Below are 19,488 nucleotides of genomic sequence, written 5' to 3'. Positions count from 1 at the left end.
TCTTCCAAATAGACGACCATGGCTTTTTATGTCTGAAAAGTATCGGCGTCCGAAGGACGTAATATACGAACCCGACGACCCGATTACTGTAGCCATAGAGGCAGCCAATCAGCTCGCGACACCAAACACTTCAGGACCCCGATACCGACCCCGCCGGCGTGGTCGACGATTTCCCTCATTCAGCGCTTATCGCTATCGACCCACTAGGGTTGATTAATTCTTTCAAATATTTTTCCTCTCAGACGACGCCCTGAGCCGAGGTTCGCGCCCAACTGGGCACCCTCAGGCCCGTTGTCTTAAACGTTGTACCAGGTGAGAGCCTTCAGCGCTCCCCATTTGTCCGGCCAAGTAGTTAATGCCATCTGCGGCAAATCTACAATAAGTCACGTCAAAAAAAAAGGCTCTTTATGTATTCTTACACTTGTGTTTGGGGAACGTCGATAGGGAAGTCAAAAAAGGTATCTATTTAATTAATAAAGCCATATCGCTCGTCGATTTTGACTTGGGCCACTTAAATATGCGGTTACCGGCTCGCGGTGCCAAATCGCCCAAAAAATGCCGCACAGAACTTCAGGGCTGTCAAAATCTGAAAAAAATACATTAATAATATATTGTTTAAACATTGGATTGCTTGGAAAAAAACTATCGACACATTGTTTATACCCGGAATAAAAATAAATTTGTTTTACACGTCAGTCGACTGCATAAGATCTTTTAAAGGGCAACGTTTACGTTTTTACAATAAGATTCCATTGACATTCAGAATTTACCTTTAAACACTGTTACCAACACTGATATTCTGCCAGTACCCAAGTTATGCTTATCAATTTGTAATAAATGTAGAATTGAACGTGCCAACAAAAATCGTGCCGTGACTTGTTTAAAAAATAAAATAATAAATAAGTTATCTGCGTGACCCTTGTTTTTCTTTTTTTTTTCTTTTTTTTACTCATAATGAACTTAGCGCCGTAATGTCTGATCTAGACCTATTTTTATAGGTGCAGCACATATAGCACCCGCAGCACCCGCGTGTGTACCCGCAATGGAGCAGCGTGGTGGAGTATGCTCCATACCCCCTCCGGTTGATTGAGGGGAGGCCTGTGCCCAGCAGTGGGACGTGTATAGGCAGTTAATGTTAATGTAATATATATAAAAGTAAAATATATAAAGGAAGAGGCCATAAATATTTATAAATTTTATCCTTATAGTGCCTAAGAGAATTGAAAAATAGGTCTAGATCAGACATTACGGCGCTAAGTTCATTATGAGTAAAAAAAAGAAAAAAAAAGGGTCACGCAGATGACTTATTTATTATTTTATTTTTTAAACAAGTCACGGCACGATTTTTGTTGGCATAATCAATTCTACATTTATTACAATTTTTTTACAATTTTTTACAATTTTTTTACAAATTATATATATATATATATACTATATATACATAATCAGAAACATACGTAACTTCGTCACGTCCAACTAGGCGTTAACTGACTGGCGTTGACTGTATAATTTTTTATTATTTATTTATTAGGCACATCAACAGTACAAACACACAACAATTAATAAAACTTTCTTAAGGCTAGTACTAGTGTTTGCACCAATTACAGACGTGCACAACTTATGTAATTAACATGTATGTAGAATTTGTTTAAAATAAAAAAAATATATAAAAAATTAACGGAATAGCAAAAGGTATGAATAGTTACAGCCAGGCAACACTACAACAACAAAAAAAAAAAAAAGAAGAATAGGTACAACAAAAAAAAAACTGTTAAACTAACGGTCATGACTAGATGATTGCACAATAAGTTTCTTGAATTTAGGCAAACTGTTATGAAATATGTCAAGATCATACTCCTTCCAACATTGGTTATACGTTCTGAGCAGTCTTGGGAGAAAATGTTTACTGGCAAGATTAGTCCTTCCAATTTAGTTATTTACCTACACGATTACGATGTCTTACACTGCAAATATTGTGTGCACCTAAAATTGTATATACGTATATAAGCTGTTGGTGTAAAGTTAACAAAGTATACTTAATATGAAAATCGGTAGTATGCCAAGGGGTTTTGCTTCGATCCTGACACACTTCTCTTGCTTCCTCCACATTCATCAAAAACATTCGTTAATTATAGACGTTTTTAATAGAAATTTATATTGAAATACTCCTGTTGGCAGCCCTATTCCCGATGCAGTGTGACGTCATCAATTGCGCGCGTACCTGCAAGTGACGCGAAGGCAGTATGTTTACGGGGGTGGCAGACGCCGCACTCGAAAGACAACAGACTCGAACACTATGCTGTTGTGGCATCAAACCAAGGGGCTTAAAATGGCCACATCGAAGCAATTCATCTAAGAAAGCATTATTGCTAATTACTTAAGTTTGCATTGCGCACTTACTTTTATTGTCAAATTGCAATATTGCTTTTTAGATGAAAATTGTCAAGTCAGTTACTTTCTACCAAACGGCAAAACACGAAATTTCTATGGAATTTGTATGAAAAAGCACCCTACATATAAAATAAAAGTAAAGGATAGGTCATCTTACCTACTAGAGTCATCACTCTGCTCACCCTATTGGGGATAAGGCGTGAATTATTATCTGCATGGGGAACACTAATATAATCTTGTTTGTACTTGATTATTTTCCGAACACCAATGTCTTGATTTGTCAAGTCTTATAAGGAAAGAACAAAAATATTTCATAAAGTTCTAATTATGTTCATTGCTACTAAACAAAACAGAACTACGCTAGCGCCACCTATTGTCGAGTAGCAGTACTAGAGAAGTTCCACTTTCTGACAATAGATGGCGTTGTAAGTTCCTATTTTGTGTTTTCCATTGATCGAGATGACCCTCGTGTCCAGTTGTGGGACGTATATAGGCTATTTATAATATGTTTTATGTTTACATATGTGTACTAGCACAGAAAAAGGATAACATAAATGAAACTCGACAGTAAAAAACATTATTTTATTATTTAGAAGGCACTTGTTATCACAAAGACTTTGATTATATTTGTACTTAGTAGGTGGTACCTAATTAATCCACTGACTGGTAGGTGGGTAAACCTATATACAGGATGTTAGTGACATCGTAACGAATACTGAGACGGATAATTCAGACCATGATTCTAAGTTGATATAAATAGCAATTTCCTGTCGGAAAAATCATAAAATTTTTTGTGTTTTTTGAATTTATTTATTTTCAGTTGATATCAACTCAGAATAATGGTCTGAATCACCCCTAAAAGTGTTTTCACTAACGAGAATTATGAAACACTGCTTAATTCTTCTTCACTTTTTTCTTAACTTCTTTAGTCTTCTCTCCGCAGAAGAGTTTGCAAATTATTCTTGTAGCAGCTGCGTAGACGATGTACAGGACTAAGAGTACGAAAGCCAGCTGGTCAACCATCCAGCGCTGGTACCAGGAGTAGAGGAACGTCTTTGAACGGAGGTGATTCGCTCCTGAATTAGGAAAAAAATAGCAAGAATTAGAACCAATATAACTTAAAATAATCCACGTTAACACCTTTCGAGGGTTGTGGCATTCACTACTTGGCCGGAAAAATGTATTTTTTAGTAATTAACACTATAGTCATGAAAAAAAAAACATAAATAATAAGTAGTAGTATAGTAAGTAGTAGTAGTCATCTTCTTCCATCGCGTGGGTTGTGAGTTGGATTACCAACCCCATCTACCCTGGTGTCAGGGTTACTATTGAACCGCCAAAGGCCCCTGACATGGCCACGGCGATAGAAGAAGAATGTAGCCCAGTTGGTAGAACGCATGCCTCTCACTTTGAGGTCGCAGGTCCGAATCCAGCACAGGCCTAAGCCAATGATTGTCGAATTGGTTTTCGAATTCATGTTTGGATCATAAATTATTATCACGTGCTCAGCGGTGAAGGAAAAAATCGTGAGGAAACCCACATTCCCGAAATATACCTAACCTTTATTGGGCTGGTTTTAAATTCCCTACGTGTGTTAGCAGGTCAGACAGGCAGTCGCGTCTGTAAAAAACGGGTCCTGTCAAATCTTCAGGTTAGGTAAGCGGACCCTGTGAGAAACGGAATAATGCTATGGAGATGACGATGGCCTTAAAAAAAGGGTTGAAAGTTTGTATGAAACTTTGTCATTTTTAAATTAGAATCATGATATTTCGCGAATGAAGTCGCGGGCGGATAGCTAGTATTATACAAATTAAATAACTAATATAATAAATTCAAAATTCAAAAATATCTTTATTCAGTAGGTAACATAGTTACACTTTGAATCGTCAATTTTTACATAACGAACGTCTCATCCGCCTAAAACTACTGCAGCTTCTCACAACCTGTATAGCCGGGGAAAAGAAGTTGCAAGAAAAACCTCGGCACAGGGCCCTAGACGTTCTTTAAAAAAATAAAAATAAACATAAAATATTGATATACAATTGAGTAATTTAGCTGCCTAATATCAGTTCTCAGACAGTTAATCCCATGCATTCATATCTTCTAAATAATAAATATCTAGCAATATTACTTAAACCTTACAAAATTACCCCACTGACTCAGTATGATAACTGTTGCCGTTAATTGAATGTATAAGTGTAATTCCTCTTACCTTTGCTCTCAATCGCCAACTCGATGTAATGTGAAATGAGCTTGGAGGGAGGCACCGGACGGCTGTTGAACAACTTTGACAGGAATTTCGCTTGCTTATAATAACTGCAACATAGATACATCAATATTACGCGAGGAGCTCGGTGGCGCAGCGGTAAACGCGCTCGGTCTGCGATTGTTGAAGTTAAGCAACTTTCGCAAAGGCCGGTTTTAATCCAACTCACTTTTATGATATATTGCAATGGCCTAGTAGGTAACAGGGTTCATGTACTGTTCCAACTATGTAAAACATAGTATTTTAAGGTCTGTATAAGTACTATAAGTATTGTACATGATGGCGTGAAATAAATAATTAAAGCACATAATAACGGGTTCTTACCGCGTTTAAATGGGGGGGAGTCTCATATCCCCATTTAAACGCGGGAAGAACCCGTTATTATGTGCTTTAATTATGATAATAACCGCGTAAACTTAAAACAAAGAAATAAATAAACAAATAAATACTTAATGCTGTTAAAAAATAAACATAACATAAACAGCCTATATACGTCCCACTGCTGGGCACAGGCCTCCCCTCATTCAACCGGAGGGGGTATGGAGCATACTCCACCACGCTGCTACAATGCGGGTTGGTGGAGGTGTTTTTACGGCTAATAGCCGGGAACCAACGGCTTAACGTGCCCTCCGAAGCATGGAATCATCTTACTTTTTCGGACAATCAGGTGATTCAAGCCTGAAAAGTCGTTACCAAACAAAGGACAGTCTCACAAAGTGATTTCGACAATGTTGTGACAAAATCGAACCCAGACCTTCAGATCGTGAGCCTAACGCTCTAACTAGACCACGGAGGCTGTTAAAAATAAGTTTTGTTTTTACCTGTCATCATTAAGCATCTTATTCAAAGCTACTTTCAGCTCTGGCCCCATATCCGGGTTGTATGGTACTGATAACGCGTAGCCAGACCGCACGGCGCGCTGCGCGTTGTTGGGCTGGTCTCCGAAGACCGGTACTGCTAGGAGAGGTACTCCGTAATGGATGGCTTCAAGAGTGCTCAACATCCCTCCGTGTGTGATGAACAGTCTCACGTTAGGATGGGCTGGAAAGGAAGAATAGTTATTTAATGTCAAAACTATTTTATAGTGTTAATGATTTTTTTGATAATCGCAATCTTCTTCAATCGTGTGGGTTGAGAGGTTAATTACCAACCTCATCAACCCTGGTGTCAGGGTTACCATTGAGCCGCCAAAGGCCCCTGACATGACTCATGTAACGACTACTTACTTACATCAGTAAGTAGTAACCGGGACCAACGGCTTAACGTGCCTTCCGAAGCACAGATCATCTTACTTTTTGGACAATCAGGTGATCAGCCTGTAATGTCCTGACCAAACTAGGGATCACAAAGTGATTTTTGTGATATGTCCCCACCGGGATTCGAACCCACTTGCGTCAGACAGAGTACTGCGGGGCGGAAGGCAAGAGGGAAGCCACTGCCCTATTTTTCCCTAAAAAAGTAGCATGGTAAAATGCTGACCGACAAGAGCGTGGCTCTTAAATTGATGATGATGAACTTAAAGTAAGGAGGTGTCGGCACGAATCGGGGCCATGTATGTAGTACTATCTTCTACTATCCTTCGCAACAACATGCTGAGTCAGTCCCATTTCCCTGGCAGTGTATTTTTGATTTGTATACTTATCTTTATCTTCTCTACTATACGTATTGTACTGCACTGTTTTGGGAATAAAGTTATTCCATTCTATTCCATTCCATTCCATTCCATTCCATTCCATTCCATTCCATTCCATTCCATTCCATTCCATTCCATTCCATTCCATTCCATTCCATTCCATTCCATTCCATTCCATTCCATTCCATTCCATTCCATTCCATTCCATTCCATTCCATTCCATTCCATTCCATTCCATTCCATTCCATTCCATTCCATTCCATTCCATTCCATTCCATTCCATTCCATTCCATTTCATTCCATTCTATTCTATTCTCGTAAAATTAAGCCGAATCTTACCTAAAACACTAGCTTGCGGCCACCACTTCCGGGCTACTATGTTCTTGGGTAGTCCCTGGATATCCTCTTCAAACTTCCACAGCACTGTGTAGGGGACACTGCCGAGCATCTCGATGAGGTCTTTGCGGGTGTGAGCAGGGAGTTTCGACGACTTCACTACTGAACCCATGCTGAAGTAGACCACTCCTTGTGGAGACGAGTCCAGGATGTCTTGGATGTCCTGAGGAGATGGATATTTTAACTTAGCGTCACGCCTGCATCCCTAAAGGGGTAGGCAGCGGCTGTATACATCTGCCTGTATTAGTGACACCGTAACGAATACTAAACTGGATGATTCAGACCATAATTCTGAGTTGACATCAAGTGGAATTTCCAGTCGGAAGCTTCATTATTCTTTATTTTCCGTACCATACTTTTACGATGCCCTCTCAGTATTCGTTACGATGTCACTTACACCCCATACAAGTAGCCACATAAGTAGATAGGGTGTTAGTGACATCGTAACAAATACTGAGGTGGATGATTCAGACCATGACTGAGTTCACATCAAGTGGAATTTCCAGTCGGAAGCTTCACTATTCATACTTTTGCGACGGAAAATTCCACTTGATGTCAACTCAGAATCATGGTCTCAATCATTCTAAGTTTTCGTTACGATGTCACGAACACCCTGTATGCCTATGCCTATATATATACACCACCACCTCCACTCCTCACCGGCTGCGTCCCCGCCGGCGTGGTCGACGATTCCCCTCAATCAGCGCTTATCGCTATCGACCCACTAGGTTTGATGAGGTTGGTAATCCACCTCACAACGCATACAATAGAAGAAGTCCTATGACGTAACGATCATTACCTTAGGCAAGGGCTGCGCCTCGTCGATGTGGTAGCCAGCGATGTCGATAACATTAGGAGGTAAGGAGAGTGCGCTAGCGATGGAGGGGTGTGAGTTCACCAGCAGTATTGACACGTTGTTCACTGCCTCGCTGAACGGCGGCAGCTGAACGCGTCTCGCGTTCGCCAAAGACGCGAACTGTGACTCGTACCGCGCCGCGGTTGACGATTCTTCTAACCTGAATTAAAGTTTCCACTTACAATATGATATGAAATGAAATTAAATAAATTTTGTCGCTCTAGAGTGGTACAAAAGATCTTAAATATATAATTATGATTGTAACAAAAAAAAAATCCATCACTCAACCATACAGCGTGCGAATCATAGTCATCATCAGCCCATTAACGTCCCCACTGCTGGGGCACGGACCTTCCTATGGATGGATAGGGAGATCGGGCCTTATACCAGCACGCGGGCCCAGTGCGGATTGATGGTTATTAACGACTGCTAATGCAGCCGGGACCAACGGCTTAACGTGCCTTCCGAAGCACGGAGGAGCTCGAGATGTTTTTTTTTTTTGTGGCCACCCATCCTATGACCGGCCTTTGCGAAAGTTGCTTAACTTTAACAATCGCAGACCGAGCGCGTTTACCGCTGCGCCACCGAGCTCCTCTGAATGAAATGAGCTCCGAGTGAAAGACATACTTACATACCTACAATACAAGGAACAAAAATAAAATTGCTATCCAAAATTCTAGGCTAAGTAGTCATTAATCATATTATAATAAGCTTTTTTACTTATAGTGCTTGTTAATAGTGCTTCACATGAGCTTCAAATTTATTTTCTGACAAAGTCAAAATATTATCTGGTATTTTATTGTAAAAACGTATACATAACCCGAAAAAAGATGAATTTAATTTACTTACTTAATCTAAAATTTTGAATAGCAATTTTATTTTTATTCCTTGTAAGTAAAGTAAGTATGCCTTTCACAGTTTCTCATAAGGAGAAGTGAGGCGTATACAGGCTGTTTATGTGTGTCATGTTATGTTTTATGGCATAACGCAATAAAGGCCCTGATTCCTGCAGACACCTCCTAATTTTACTTTAAGTTATACCTGTCATTTTCTTACCCGCCGAAAAGGAAAGAGACGGATGATTGACAGCTCTTAATTTTAGGAAGAATGAGTAAATGAATGAATAACCCGGGCGAATCAAAAGGTATGCAAGCTGTTTGGCGTGTGCTGTCAACATAGGTCTGGCGGGTTATTGGCCAATGCAAAATTTTTAGACGGTTGTTTTAGATTTGTGCTTAAAATTGACGTGTGTTCCATAAATTTTATGCTTGTCGATTACCCGTCCCTTTCCTTTTATACGGATAAGAAAATGACAGATATAACTTAAAATAAAATTAGTTGGTGTTTACAGGAATTAGCACCAATAAGTACTTACTTCATCGACGCGGTCATGGAGATATAGGTGAAGGTGTTGAGGAGTCGTTGCCAAAAGGTCATCGGCATGGGGAAGTCGAACATCATCATGGGAATGGTGGAGATGGACCTAACCTCATCCACCAGCCCCTCCACGTGGGGGTGGAGGACCATACCATTGAGCATGATCCACGGAGCCTGCTGCACGGCTGCGTAGCTGGAGATACAAATATCTGATGATGATGATGATGTGAGGTGGAATACCAACCTCATCAACCCTGGTGTCAGGGTTATTACTGAGCCGCCAAACGCCCCTGACATGGCTCATGTAACGACTGTAAATACATTAGTAAGTATCAACCGGGACCAACTGTTTAACGTGCCTTCCGAAGCACGGATCATGTTACTTTCGGACAATCAGGTGATCAGCCTGTAATGTCGTAACCAAACTAGGGATCACAAAGTGATTTTTGTGATATGTCCCCGCCAGGATTCGAACCCGGGGCCTCCGGATCGTGAGCCCAACGCTCAACCACTGGACAGAGGCCGTTGATATGGTAATTGCAAATTTCCAACTAGTAAACAAGACTGCAAATGCAAAATTGCAAAATATCTTTAGTAGGTAACATAGTTACACATTGAATCGTATTTTTTCACATAAAGAACGTCTCATCCGTCTAAAACTACTGCAGCTTCTCACAACCTGTAGGTATAGCCAGGGAAAAGAAGCTGCAAGAAAACCTGGGCACAGGGCCCTAGACGTTCTTAAAAAAAAAAAAAAAGAAAAAACAAAATACTGTTATAACTGTTATATTGTTTAGTAATTTGGCTACCTAATAAATACGTATGTGAGGTTGTTGCCAACTTTTTGAACACGCATTTTGTGCCGATGTTTTTGGTCACCTAGAGTGTTACTATCTATACGGTCACCTTCATGTTGGATGTTGCTAACTATAGAGGTATATTATATTATGTATATCTTGACTGTCACTAACTATTTGCTCCCGACTGTATATTCTATGTGGAAACGAAATAAACATTTAATTGGAGTATATTTGCTGTGTTCGAGTTGTTATAACGATCCCCGTAGGTGCACCCCATTAATCTTAGCGGCCATCTTTTTTTTGACGTGACGTATTGTAGATTTGCCGCAGATGGCATTAACTACTTGGCCGGACAAATGGGGAGCGTTGAGGGCTCTCACTTGGTACAAAATTTAAGACAATAGGCCTGAGGGTGCCCAGTTGGGCGCGAACCTCGGCTCAGGGCGTCTTCTGAGAGGAGAATAACCCTAGTGGGTCGATAGCGATAAGCACTGAATGAGGGAAATCGTCGACCACGCCGGCGGCGGGGTCGGTATCGGGGTTCTGAAGTGTTTAGTGGCGCGAGCTGATTGGCCGCCTCTATGGCTAGAGTAATCGGGTCGTCGGAAATTACCCGGCGTCGGTGTCTGAGAAGAACCATTCAGTGACGACCGCGTCGAAGTTCTCCCTGGTGACCAGCTCTCGAAGCCGCTGGTTCTTGTTGGTGATAGTCGTTATGTTCTTGGCGAATTCCTTCACGAAATTGAGTTCATCCCTCTGCTGCGTCATGTCAATGCCTGGTGATGGTAAGAATTCAGAAATTAGGAATCATAAATCAGAATCATTTATTCAACGTAATTGTCACGGATAACTTGTTCAAGGTCAACGTAACATTTTTGGATTTTCAATTTACGTCATTTCGCAAGATATTATGGCTGAGGAGAAGAAATGACAAGAAACTGCAACAGCAACACATCTTTCAAATCAATGAGGGTATACATAATTGCTACAAGGTGGACCGACGATCTGGTGAAGGTCGCGGGAAGCCGCTGAATGCGGGCAGCGCAGGACCGATCGTCGTGGAGATCCTTGGGGGAGGCCTATGCCCAGCAGTGGGCGTCGTACGGCTGATGATGATGATACATTATTTAATAACTAGAGGAACATATTTAATACCAGACACCATCCCGCGCTCCAATACACAAACTTCTTTCATCCTATGGTTGCCTGGCAGAAATTTCTGATTAGCAATAAAGCCGCCTATTGTGATTATTATATTTGTTTGTACATGTCCTATACTTGTACATACATACATACATAAACTCACGCCCGTAATCCCAAATGGGGTGGGCAGAGCCACAAGTAATCAAAGACAACTTGCAGCCACTGTTGATACGAAGTCCTAAGATGGATATGATGAACCTTATGGTGATAAGGGATCAGCCTATCGCCCATAACATTAGTCCATCATGTTAGAGGACGCAATCCCTCTGTCGGTTTTTACGACATGCCCGGGAAGACAAGCAGCTGAACGTGTTCTATGTTTTTTATTTGCTCCCAGAACAGCATAGAAGCAATAAAGATACTATACTTGTCTTTGTGCAATAAAGAAGCCCTGAGCCGAGATTCGCGCCCAACTGGGCATTAGGCCTGTGGTCTTAAATTTTCTACCGGATGAGAGCCCTTAGCGCTCTCCATTCGTCCGGCCAAGTAGTGAATGCCATTTGCGGCAAATCTACAATGAGTCATGTCAAAAAAAGATCTAGAAGGGAGAAAGAAAGAGAAAAGAAATAGAGAGATAGAAAAAAAGAAAAGAGAGAGAACTTACCCTCGACCAGTTTGATTGTGTCACTAACATCGACCAGTTTCAGGTTTTTATGAGTTTTCCAGTCTGTGAAGGGTGATACCCAAGTTACCTGAAACAAAAAATCATTATCACTTACGAGAATTTTCACCTCCAACGTTGAGTCAATATTCAATATTAAGTATATATTTATTTGTATACTATGACGGTGTACGGTCACGAACATTAATTATGTATACACTTTGGTACCATGTCACATTAACTTTTTTGACAAATTGAACTGTAATTCTCACTAAATGTCAAATATGTTAGTGCGACAGAGTCCTAAAGTGGGTACATTATATTACTCATGATTGTACAAGTTGGGAAGATACATTTCGTCGTAGCCAATTTAAAAGCTTAAAAAGTATATGTATTCTATGCTTATGCTGTCTTATGTGTCGCCCCCACCAAATTTCTTTTTTGTCAGGATCGAATAGTATTTTGCTCCTAAAACATTCAGTACGAACTCTTATGTAAGTACGTAAATATCTATTATCTTTTAATAGTCCACATAACTTGTGCTGAGTAAGGCCCTTTTATCTCAGGACGTCCACCACCACCTTATGATCATTTCGACAAACATCCGTCTTGCTTTTTTGCAAAACCATGTCTCACACTCGTGTAGGATAGACTAATGATTCTGCGATGTTACTATTTGAAAAGAGCTCGGTGGCGCAGCGGTAAACGCGCTCGGTCTGCGATTGTTGAAGTTAAGCAACTTTCGCAAAGGCCGGTTATAGGATGGGATGGGGACAAAAAAAAAGTTTCCATCTCGAGCTCCTCCGTGCTTCGGAAGGCACGTTAAGCCGTCGGTCCCAGTTACTACGTACTGATGTAAGTTAGTAGTCGTTATCATGAGCCATGTCAGGAGCCTTTGGCGGCTCAATAGTAACCCTGACACCAGATTGTTGATTGATTGTTGTTGTTGTTGTTGTTTGTTGATTGTTGTTGTATTGTTGTAGGCCGCCCAAATTGTACTGTATTCATGTGTTTTGTCTGATTGTTGAAATTTTAGTTCTGTGCAATAAAGTATATTTGATTTGATTTGATTTGATTGTTCATGAAAACATGCTAATAATTTGCAATAGAACTGAACCTATTTATTGCAAATTATTTTTGATGAGGTTGGTTCTCCACCTCACAACCCACACGATAGAAGAAGAAGACTTAACCTAGGTTCAATTTTATTGCAAATGATTATCATGTTTTGATAAACAATCACCATGAAAAATAAATATTTTTAGGCGCAGGCGTACCCAGCGCGGGCAATTACTTACTGTGAGATATTTGTTGTGTTGTTTTGAAATACTTATTTTACGCAATATTTACACATAGTGGTCAATGGCCGACGAGATTCGAAGAAACATGAAGCTAATATGAGCCATTAAGGGCCCCACACACGATACGATTTGTCTGTACGATCCGTCGCTTCAGACCGATCGAAACGACGAATCGATAGTGTATAATATAAAGATCGTTAACGATTTACTTCATCGAAGACGATATCGGAAATCGCAACAAAAATCCATGCAATCATGAATATCGTAACGATGAATCGACAGTGTGTTGCTCTTTACGATCAACGATTCGATTTTGTCTCACTCTGACGCCGGTCGTCGCACCCGCCGCACGCACTGGCTACATGAAGTAATGATGATTTGATTGAATTTACTTATTGAATTATTTAGAGAGCAGGAGCCTTTATGGAAAACAAAACATAAAGATTATCATAACAATGTAAAAAGGACAGCGTGTTATGAAGTACTTTTGGAAAAAATGAGAAAAATTGACAATACTGCAGATTTAAATAAAGTAAGTAAAAAAGAATTTATTTATATGCGAATACTGGTTTCGCTTTAATAGCCATTTCTTAACCCACATTTTTCTAGGCTTTCTTTTTTGCTTTGTAGCCGAATCAAAGTTACTGCCACATACGTAAGGAAAAGAAGTTCATTTTCCATTTTATTAGCCACGTATTGAATTATTACTACACGTGTTTATACTTCAGTTTCACATAAATAAATTATATATTATAATAAGTTTCGTGTATGAGCGTCATTTGCGATGCGATCAATCGTCACGATTTCCATCCGATCGATCGTACAGACGAATCGTACCTACCGTATATGGAGCCCTTTAGGCAATAGGTGGGAAGTGGACTGGCATTATCCGAGTCAAATCAACATTAAATCAAGGTAAAAGAAAAAAACCTGTTGTCAGAAGATATCTTTAAAAACAGATTAATAAGTTCCTTGTACCAAAACGTTGGTTCTAGTTTTTTGTTGACGTAAAGCAATTTAATATTCTTTTTTATTTTAGTCAACAATTGGGTAGTTTCTTAGGTCAAAATTAGTTATGAAATTCGAATTAAGTGGGTATTAAATAAAGACAGATCTAAAGATGACAAAAAACTTTTTCTTTTTTTCTATTTAATTTATTTATGAATTTTAGCATTATCCCGTTTTCAATAGGGCCGCTTACCCAACCTGAAGATTTGACAGGTCCGGTTTTTTACAGTAGCGACTGCCTATCTGACCTTCCAACCCGAAGGGAAAACCAACCCAATACAGGTTAGGTCCCATACCTCCAAAAATACATTTCTCGGGAATGTGAGTTTCCTCATGATGTTTTCATTCACCGCTGAGCACGTGATAATCATTTATGATCCAAACATGAATTCGAAAACAAATTCGACAATTGGTTTATGTGTGTGATGAATTTTAATAATTATAATACAAAATTGTATGTGAAAACAATAAGTAAGTATGTCGAATAAATATTTTTTCTTTCTTTAAGTTGTATTAAAATTTTAAATATTTAATTTATTTAAATAAAATAAATATTCCGGCCAAGTAGTTAATGTCATCTGCGGCAAATCTACAATAAGTCACGTCAAAAAAGAATGATACCAACCTCATGTCCTGCATTCAACAGAGCATCCACGATTCCCTTGGCCAGCAAACCGTGACTACGTGAAGGCACCGGGAAGATACCCAGAATCTTGTATCCGTATGAGACGGACAGAATCGACAACACTAGCACTAGACACTTCATCGTGGCAACTGGAAAAAAATACAAAAAATGTGCTTAATTCGACACTATTCTAAGATGTTAACTCCTTTCCCGACTCCGTCCTCACTGTTCAAGATGTCAATCGTCCCTTTCCTTTTCGACGGATAAGAAAATGATAGGTATAAGTAACTTCAAATAAAATTAGGTGTGTCTATCAATCGGATTCCTAGCACTCGTGAGTATTTAAATATTGGACTAAACGTCTTTGTAACTAGGCCCAAAAATTAAAAAAAATACTTAAAACAAATATTTTAATGATTTATGCGTTCGAAACTTAAGTTTAGGAGGTGGTTCGATTTTTTAACGAAAAGTCACGAGAAGATAGACATACATATGATAACTCACCTTAAAATTGTAAAAACTATTATCACTAAAACCACAACATCAAAGTTCTCTTTGATAATGTTAACAAAATATTAATTTCACAAACTTCTAAACGCTATCACAATCACAATAAGTAGGTACTTATTATATTTATAAAATAATCATTACGATAGAACGTAGAACCAAAGACGAAAATAAATTACAACCAACAAACAGTCGTCCCTGATGACTGCCAGTGATAGACTGTATACAGTAGGCAAAGTTACACAACTTTAACAGCATTCAAATAACAGACACGACGTGCAAAACTCCAGTAATACTATCAAAATTTACAATATTATTATTTTTTTTTATTATTATTTATTATAATTATCTATTTCGTCCATGTGTGTAAAACTTGTTTTGTATGTTATGTGCAATAAAGTAAATTTGTATTGTATTGTAATTTACAATATTTATTTTTTATATCGCAATGAACGGACTTTCCAGGCGTCTTTAAAAACAATAAGATGGTGCTGTAAGATTTTCCTTCGCTTAACCTTCTAATTTCATGGATAACAGACATGCATATATTTTATGTGTTTTTGGGTACATACGATCATACTAAGCTTCCAAACGTTTTTTCGATTCTGCTCCGCACCACCCAAATCCCCTGGTAGTTGCGGCTTCCGAGTACATTCCGCTTAGGGACGGTACTGAAAAGTATCGGCGCCCGAAGGACGTAATATACGATCCCGACGACCCGATTACTCTAGCCATAGAGGCAGCCAATCAGCTCGCGACACCAAACACTTCAGGACCCCGATACCGACCCCGCCGGCGTGGTCGACGATTTCCCTCATTCAGCGCTTATCGCTATCGACCCACTAGGGTCGATTAATTCTTTCAAATATTTTTCCTCTCAGACGACGCCCTGAGCCGAGGTTCGCGCCCAACTGGGCACCCTCAGGCCTGTTGTCTTAAACGTTGTACCGGGTGAGAGCCTTCAGCGCTCCCCATTTGTCCGGCCAAGTAGTTAATGCCATCTGCGGCAAATCTACAATAAGTCACGTCAAAAAAAAAAAAAAAAAGATCATACTAAGGTTTTTAGCTTTCCTGTGATGAGAAGGGATCTCCTTGCATGATAGTCATCATTTGATTTTTATAACCTGTAGGTTATATTATAATGTTTCTTTTTTTGACAAAGACATTCTACTTGGCCGGACAAATGGGGAGCACTGAGGGCTCTCACCCGGTACAAAATTTAAGACAACAAGCCTGTGGGTGCCCAGTGCGTTATAATGCACGACTTTTAATTATACCTATTTCGCGGAGCTCCGTGCGTCGTAAAGTTTGCGGACGAGTGGAGTGCAAAGTTGAAGTATGAACTATTTGCTCATACTTGTATGGCGCGCGTTTTGCGCTCACTTGGCCCTTCCAACCTCTTTCTTCAATTCCATGGCTAATGCCATCTATGGCAAATCTACCATTTAATAATACAAGAGCGGACCGCAGAAAACCCTGCGTCATCGACCACCACGATGGTATATATTGGTGAGCTGAAGTTTAAAAAAAGTCTGAAAAAATACACCATCATCATCGGCCCATAAACGTCCCCACTGCTGGGGCACGGGCCTTCCCTATGGATGGATAGGGAGAGGCCTTAAACCATCACGCGGGCCGAGTGCGGATTGATGGTTATTAACGACTGCTAATGCAGCCGGGACCAACGGCTTAACGTGCCTTCCGAAGCACGGAGGAGCTCGAGATGAAAACTTTTTTTGTGGTCACCCATTCTATGACCGGCCCTTGCGAAAGCTGCTTAACTTCAACAGTCGCAGACCGAGCGCGTTTACCGCTGCGCCACCGAGCTCCTCAAAACATAAACAGCCTATATACGTTCGTTATAGAGCATACTCCACCACGCTGCTCCACTGCGGGTTGGTGGAGGTGTTTTCCCTTCGCGGGTTGGAAGGTCAGACAGGTAGTCGCTTCTGTAAAAAACCGGACTTTGTTTTTGAGTTATGTTATTGTCGAAGCTGTTATACTGTTTATATAGTAGGTAGCTTTATCTAGCCATGACCCCGAGTTGGTGGGCTCACTTGAGGATAATTTTAACATACCTAATATTATTACTTCTTTATAGCTAGTATGTTTTTGCTTCTCACTCACTGTGTTTTGTTATTTTATTTATTTTAATTTTATTACCTATATTTTTTTGTCAATACAGGATGGAAGGGGCGCGTCTCAGGGACTGTAACCTGGAACCTGACAGAGGACAGCAATAACTGTCAGTACTATTCAGAGGCGGAGGACAGGAGTATGGCTATGGTATGGTATGGAGTATGGTATGGCTTTGAAATAGACTACCTACTCTGGGCGCCATCCCACTCGCGTCAGACAGAGTACTGCGGGGCGGAAGGCAAGAGGGAAACCACTGCCCTATTTTATCCCTAAAAAAGTATCATGGAGAATGCTGCACCGACAAGAGCGTGGCTCTTTAATTAGTGATGATGATATTTTATATTATTATTTATTATTATTATTATTATTATTTTATTTTATTATTATTTTTTTTTGATATTTTATTTGGGTAACTTACAGCGATTAAACTTAAATAAAAGAATTACTTACTTAAAAATATAGCAGCTTTTACAAGTTACCATAAATCTTCTTCTATCGTGTGGGTTGTGAGGTTGATTACCAATCCCATCAACCCTGGTGTCAGGGTCACTATTGCGCCGCCAAAGGCCCCTGACATGGTTCTTGTGACGACTACTAACTTACATCAGTAAGTAGTAACCGGGACCAACGGCTTAACGTGTCTTCCGAAGCACGGATCGTCTTACTTTCGGACAATCAAACTAGGGACCACAAAGTAATTTTTGTGATATGTCCCCACCGGGAATCGAACCCGATAGGTGATCAGCCTGTAATGTCCTATAACCTAACTAGGGATCACAAAGTATTTTTTGTGTGTGATTTGAACCCGAGACCTCCGGATCGTGAGCCCAACGCTCAAATCACTGGACCACGGAGGCCGTGCATTGGTTTAGGCCTGTGCTGGATTCGAATCTGTGTCCTCAAACTGGGCTACCACGGTTCATCACATAACAATAATTGATAATATGATTTATTTTAAAAAATGACAGTCATTGTGAAAATTGAAAACAGTTTGTGTGTATGTTACGTTATCTTTTTAATTACCTACATGACGAGGCTAAAATATATCAAGTTAGAGTAAGTATCTGGGTATTTTTTACGCAGGAGTGACGTATAAGTAGTTATGTAATGTCTTATCTAAAGACTCTCAACGTACGCCTGCTAACCGCGTACACCTTCGATGCCTGCTGATAATAGTTACTGATAAGTACCACATCCGGACACTTCATACAAACAACCTCGTTTTACACAGACACTACACATTGACATTATCGTACACGCGCAACTGTGTGTGTGACGTCTGAGGTCTGCCAATTACAATATCAACTCAGAATCATAGTCTGAATCATACCTCAATGTTTTCGTTACGACGTCACTAACACCATCCATTCATGTTTGTGATGTAAGTGCAATAAAGTATATAACATCCTGTATACATACTTATACCTTATACATTTCATAAACCTTGCAGTCCTGCCCAACCCGATCCGTGTGTGATATAATAATAATAATAACATTGGTCGAGCAGGCGCCATAGTCCCCCATAGCTCCAGTATCCCGGTCCACTAACCCCCAACCCAATAGCCCAGTTCCCTTTGTTCCCATAATTTGCAATAGTCCTACACGAACCGGGGATTGTCTTTGGGTGCACTCCCATAGTGCATACAGGGATAATCGCCGGTTGGTGTCACACCACATTTAGATTAAACTGTCTTAAGGGGCCTCTACGTGTTGGCTTCGGCCCCACGCACGCCTTCCAAAAGTCCGGGCCTCCATAGGCCCGAGATATGAAAAAGACATACAATAATAATAATAATGTTTATTGAATAACTCAGTTACAGTTCCCGTTAAAACCCTGTCTCCCAAACTAGGCGAACCTGTATTTTGGAAGACAGTGCCTTCCCAAAATAAGTACTTATTAGTTACATTAACAGTGGTGACAATACGGTATTAAAATAAAACAATAAGTAATAAAATAAATAAAAATAAAAGTGTTCTTGTGTGTGTGTGTGTGTGTGTGATATAGGTAATATAAAATAATATTAAACATCATTGCATAAGAAAAAGACAAAATCAAAGTGGAATAAAATATAGCGACATTGCATCATTCGAAAGATTACTCATAAGTAAGTGCTTAATGCAAAATATGGTGCAATAAGTTATTAAAATGCAGGAAAAATGATCAAAAATAACATTCAGTACATAATACTTACCTAGGTAATTACACCATGTAAGTACCTACTGTAAAAAAACAAGTCTAACCGGGAATAAAAACTTCCCGGTTAGACTTGTTTTGTGATTTTTGTGACATGCCCCCAACGGGATTCGAACCCGGGCCTCCGGATCGTGAGCGTAAGGGTGCTACCAGACCAATCGATCGACCATCGATCGACGGCATCGATCAAC

General features: G+C 39.9%; 1 protein-coding gene and 1 long non-coding RNA gene across 2 annotated transcripts; both read right to left on the bottom strand.

Moving 5' to 3' along the window:
* Positions 1 to 405: 405 nt before the first annotated feature.
* On the bottom strand, positions 406 to 2,673 carry LOC126379052 (uncharacterized). Its single transcript, XR_007568231.1, has 3 exons — positions 2,549 to 2,673; positions 2,222 to 2,352; positions 406 to 576 (listed from the first exon to the last, which is right to left on the bottom strand). It is a non-coding gene; the product is annotated as an uncharacterized LOC126379052 (long non-coding RNA).
* Positions 2,674 to 2,959: 286 nt separating this feature from the next.
* On the bottom strand, positions 2,960 to 15,178 carry LOC126378893 (UDP-glucosyltransferase 2-like). Its single transcript, XM_050027390.1, has 10 exons — positions 14,962 to 15,178; positions 14,458 to 14,606; positions 11,527 to 11,614; positions 10,333 to 10,495; positions 8,918 to 9,112; positions 7,486 to 7,702; positions 6,630 to 6,849; positions 5,479 to 5,698; positions 4,604 to 4,707; positions 2,960 to 3,467 (listed from the first exon to the last, which is right to left on the bottom strand). The coding sequence occupies exons 2-10, from the start codon at positions 14,596 to 14,598 to the stop codon at positions 3,286 to 3,288; spliced, it is 1,530 nt and encodes a 509-aa protein (XP_049883347.1). The 5' UTR covers positions 14,599 to 14,606; positions 14,962 to 15,178; the 3' UTR covers positions 2,960 to 3,285.
* Between the last annotated feature and the right edge of the window lie 4,310 nt (positions 15,179 to 19,488).

Source organism: Pectinophora gossypiella, chromosome 27 (assembly GCF_024362695.1).
Source record: "Pectinophora gossypiella chromosome 27, ilPecGoss1.1, whole genome shotgun sequence".
In the NCBI taxonomy this organism is placed as follows: domain Eukaryota; kingdom Metazoa; phylum Arthropoda; class Insecta; order Lepidoptera; family Gelechiidae; genus Pectinophora; species Pectinophora gossypiella.
The sequence above is the reverse complement of the archived record's forward strand: the minus strand, read 5'-3'. Positions and strand labels throughout refer to the sequence as shown.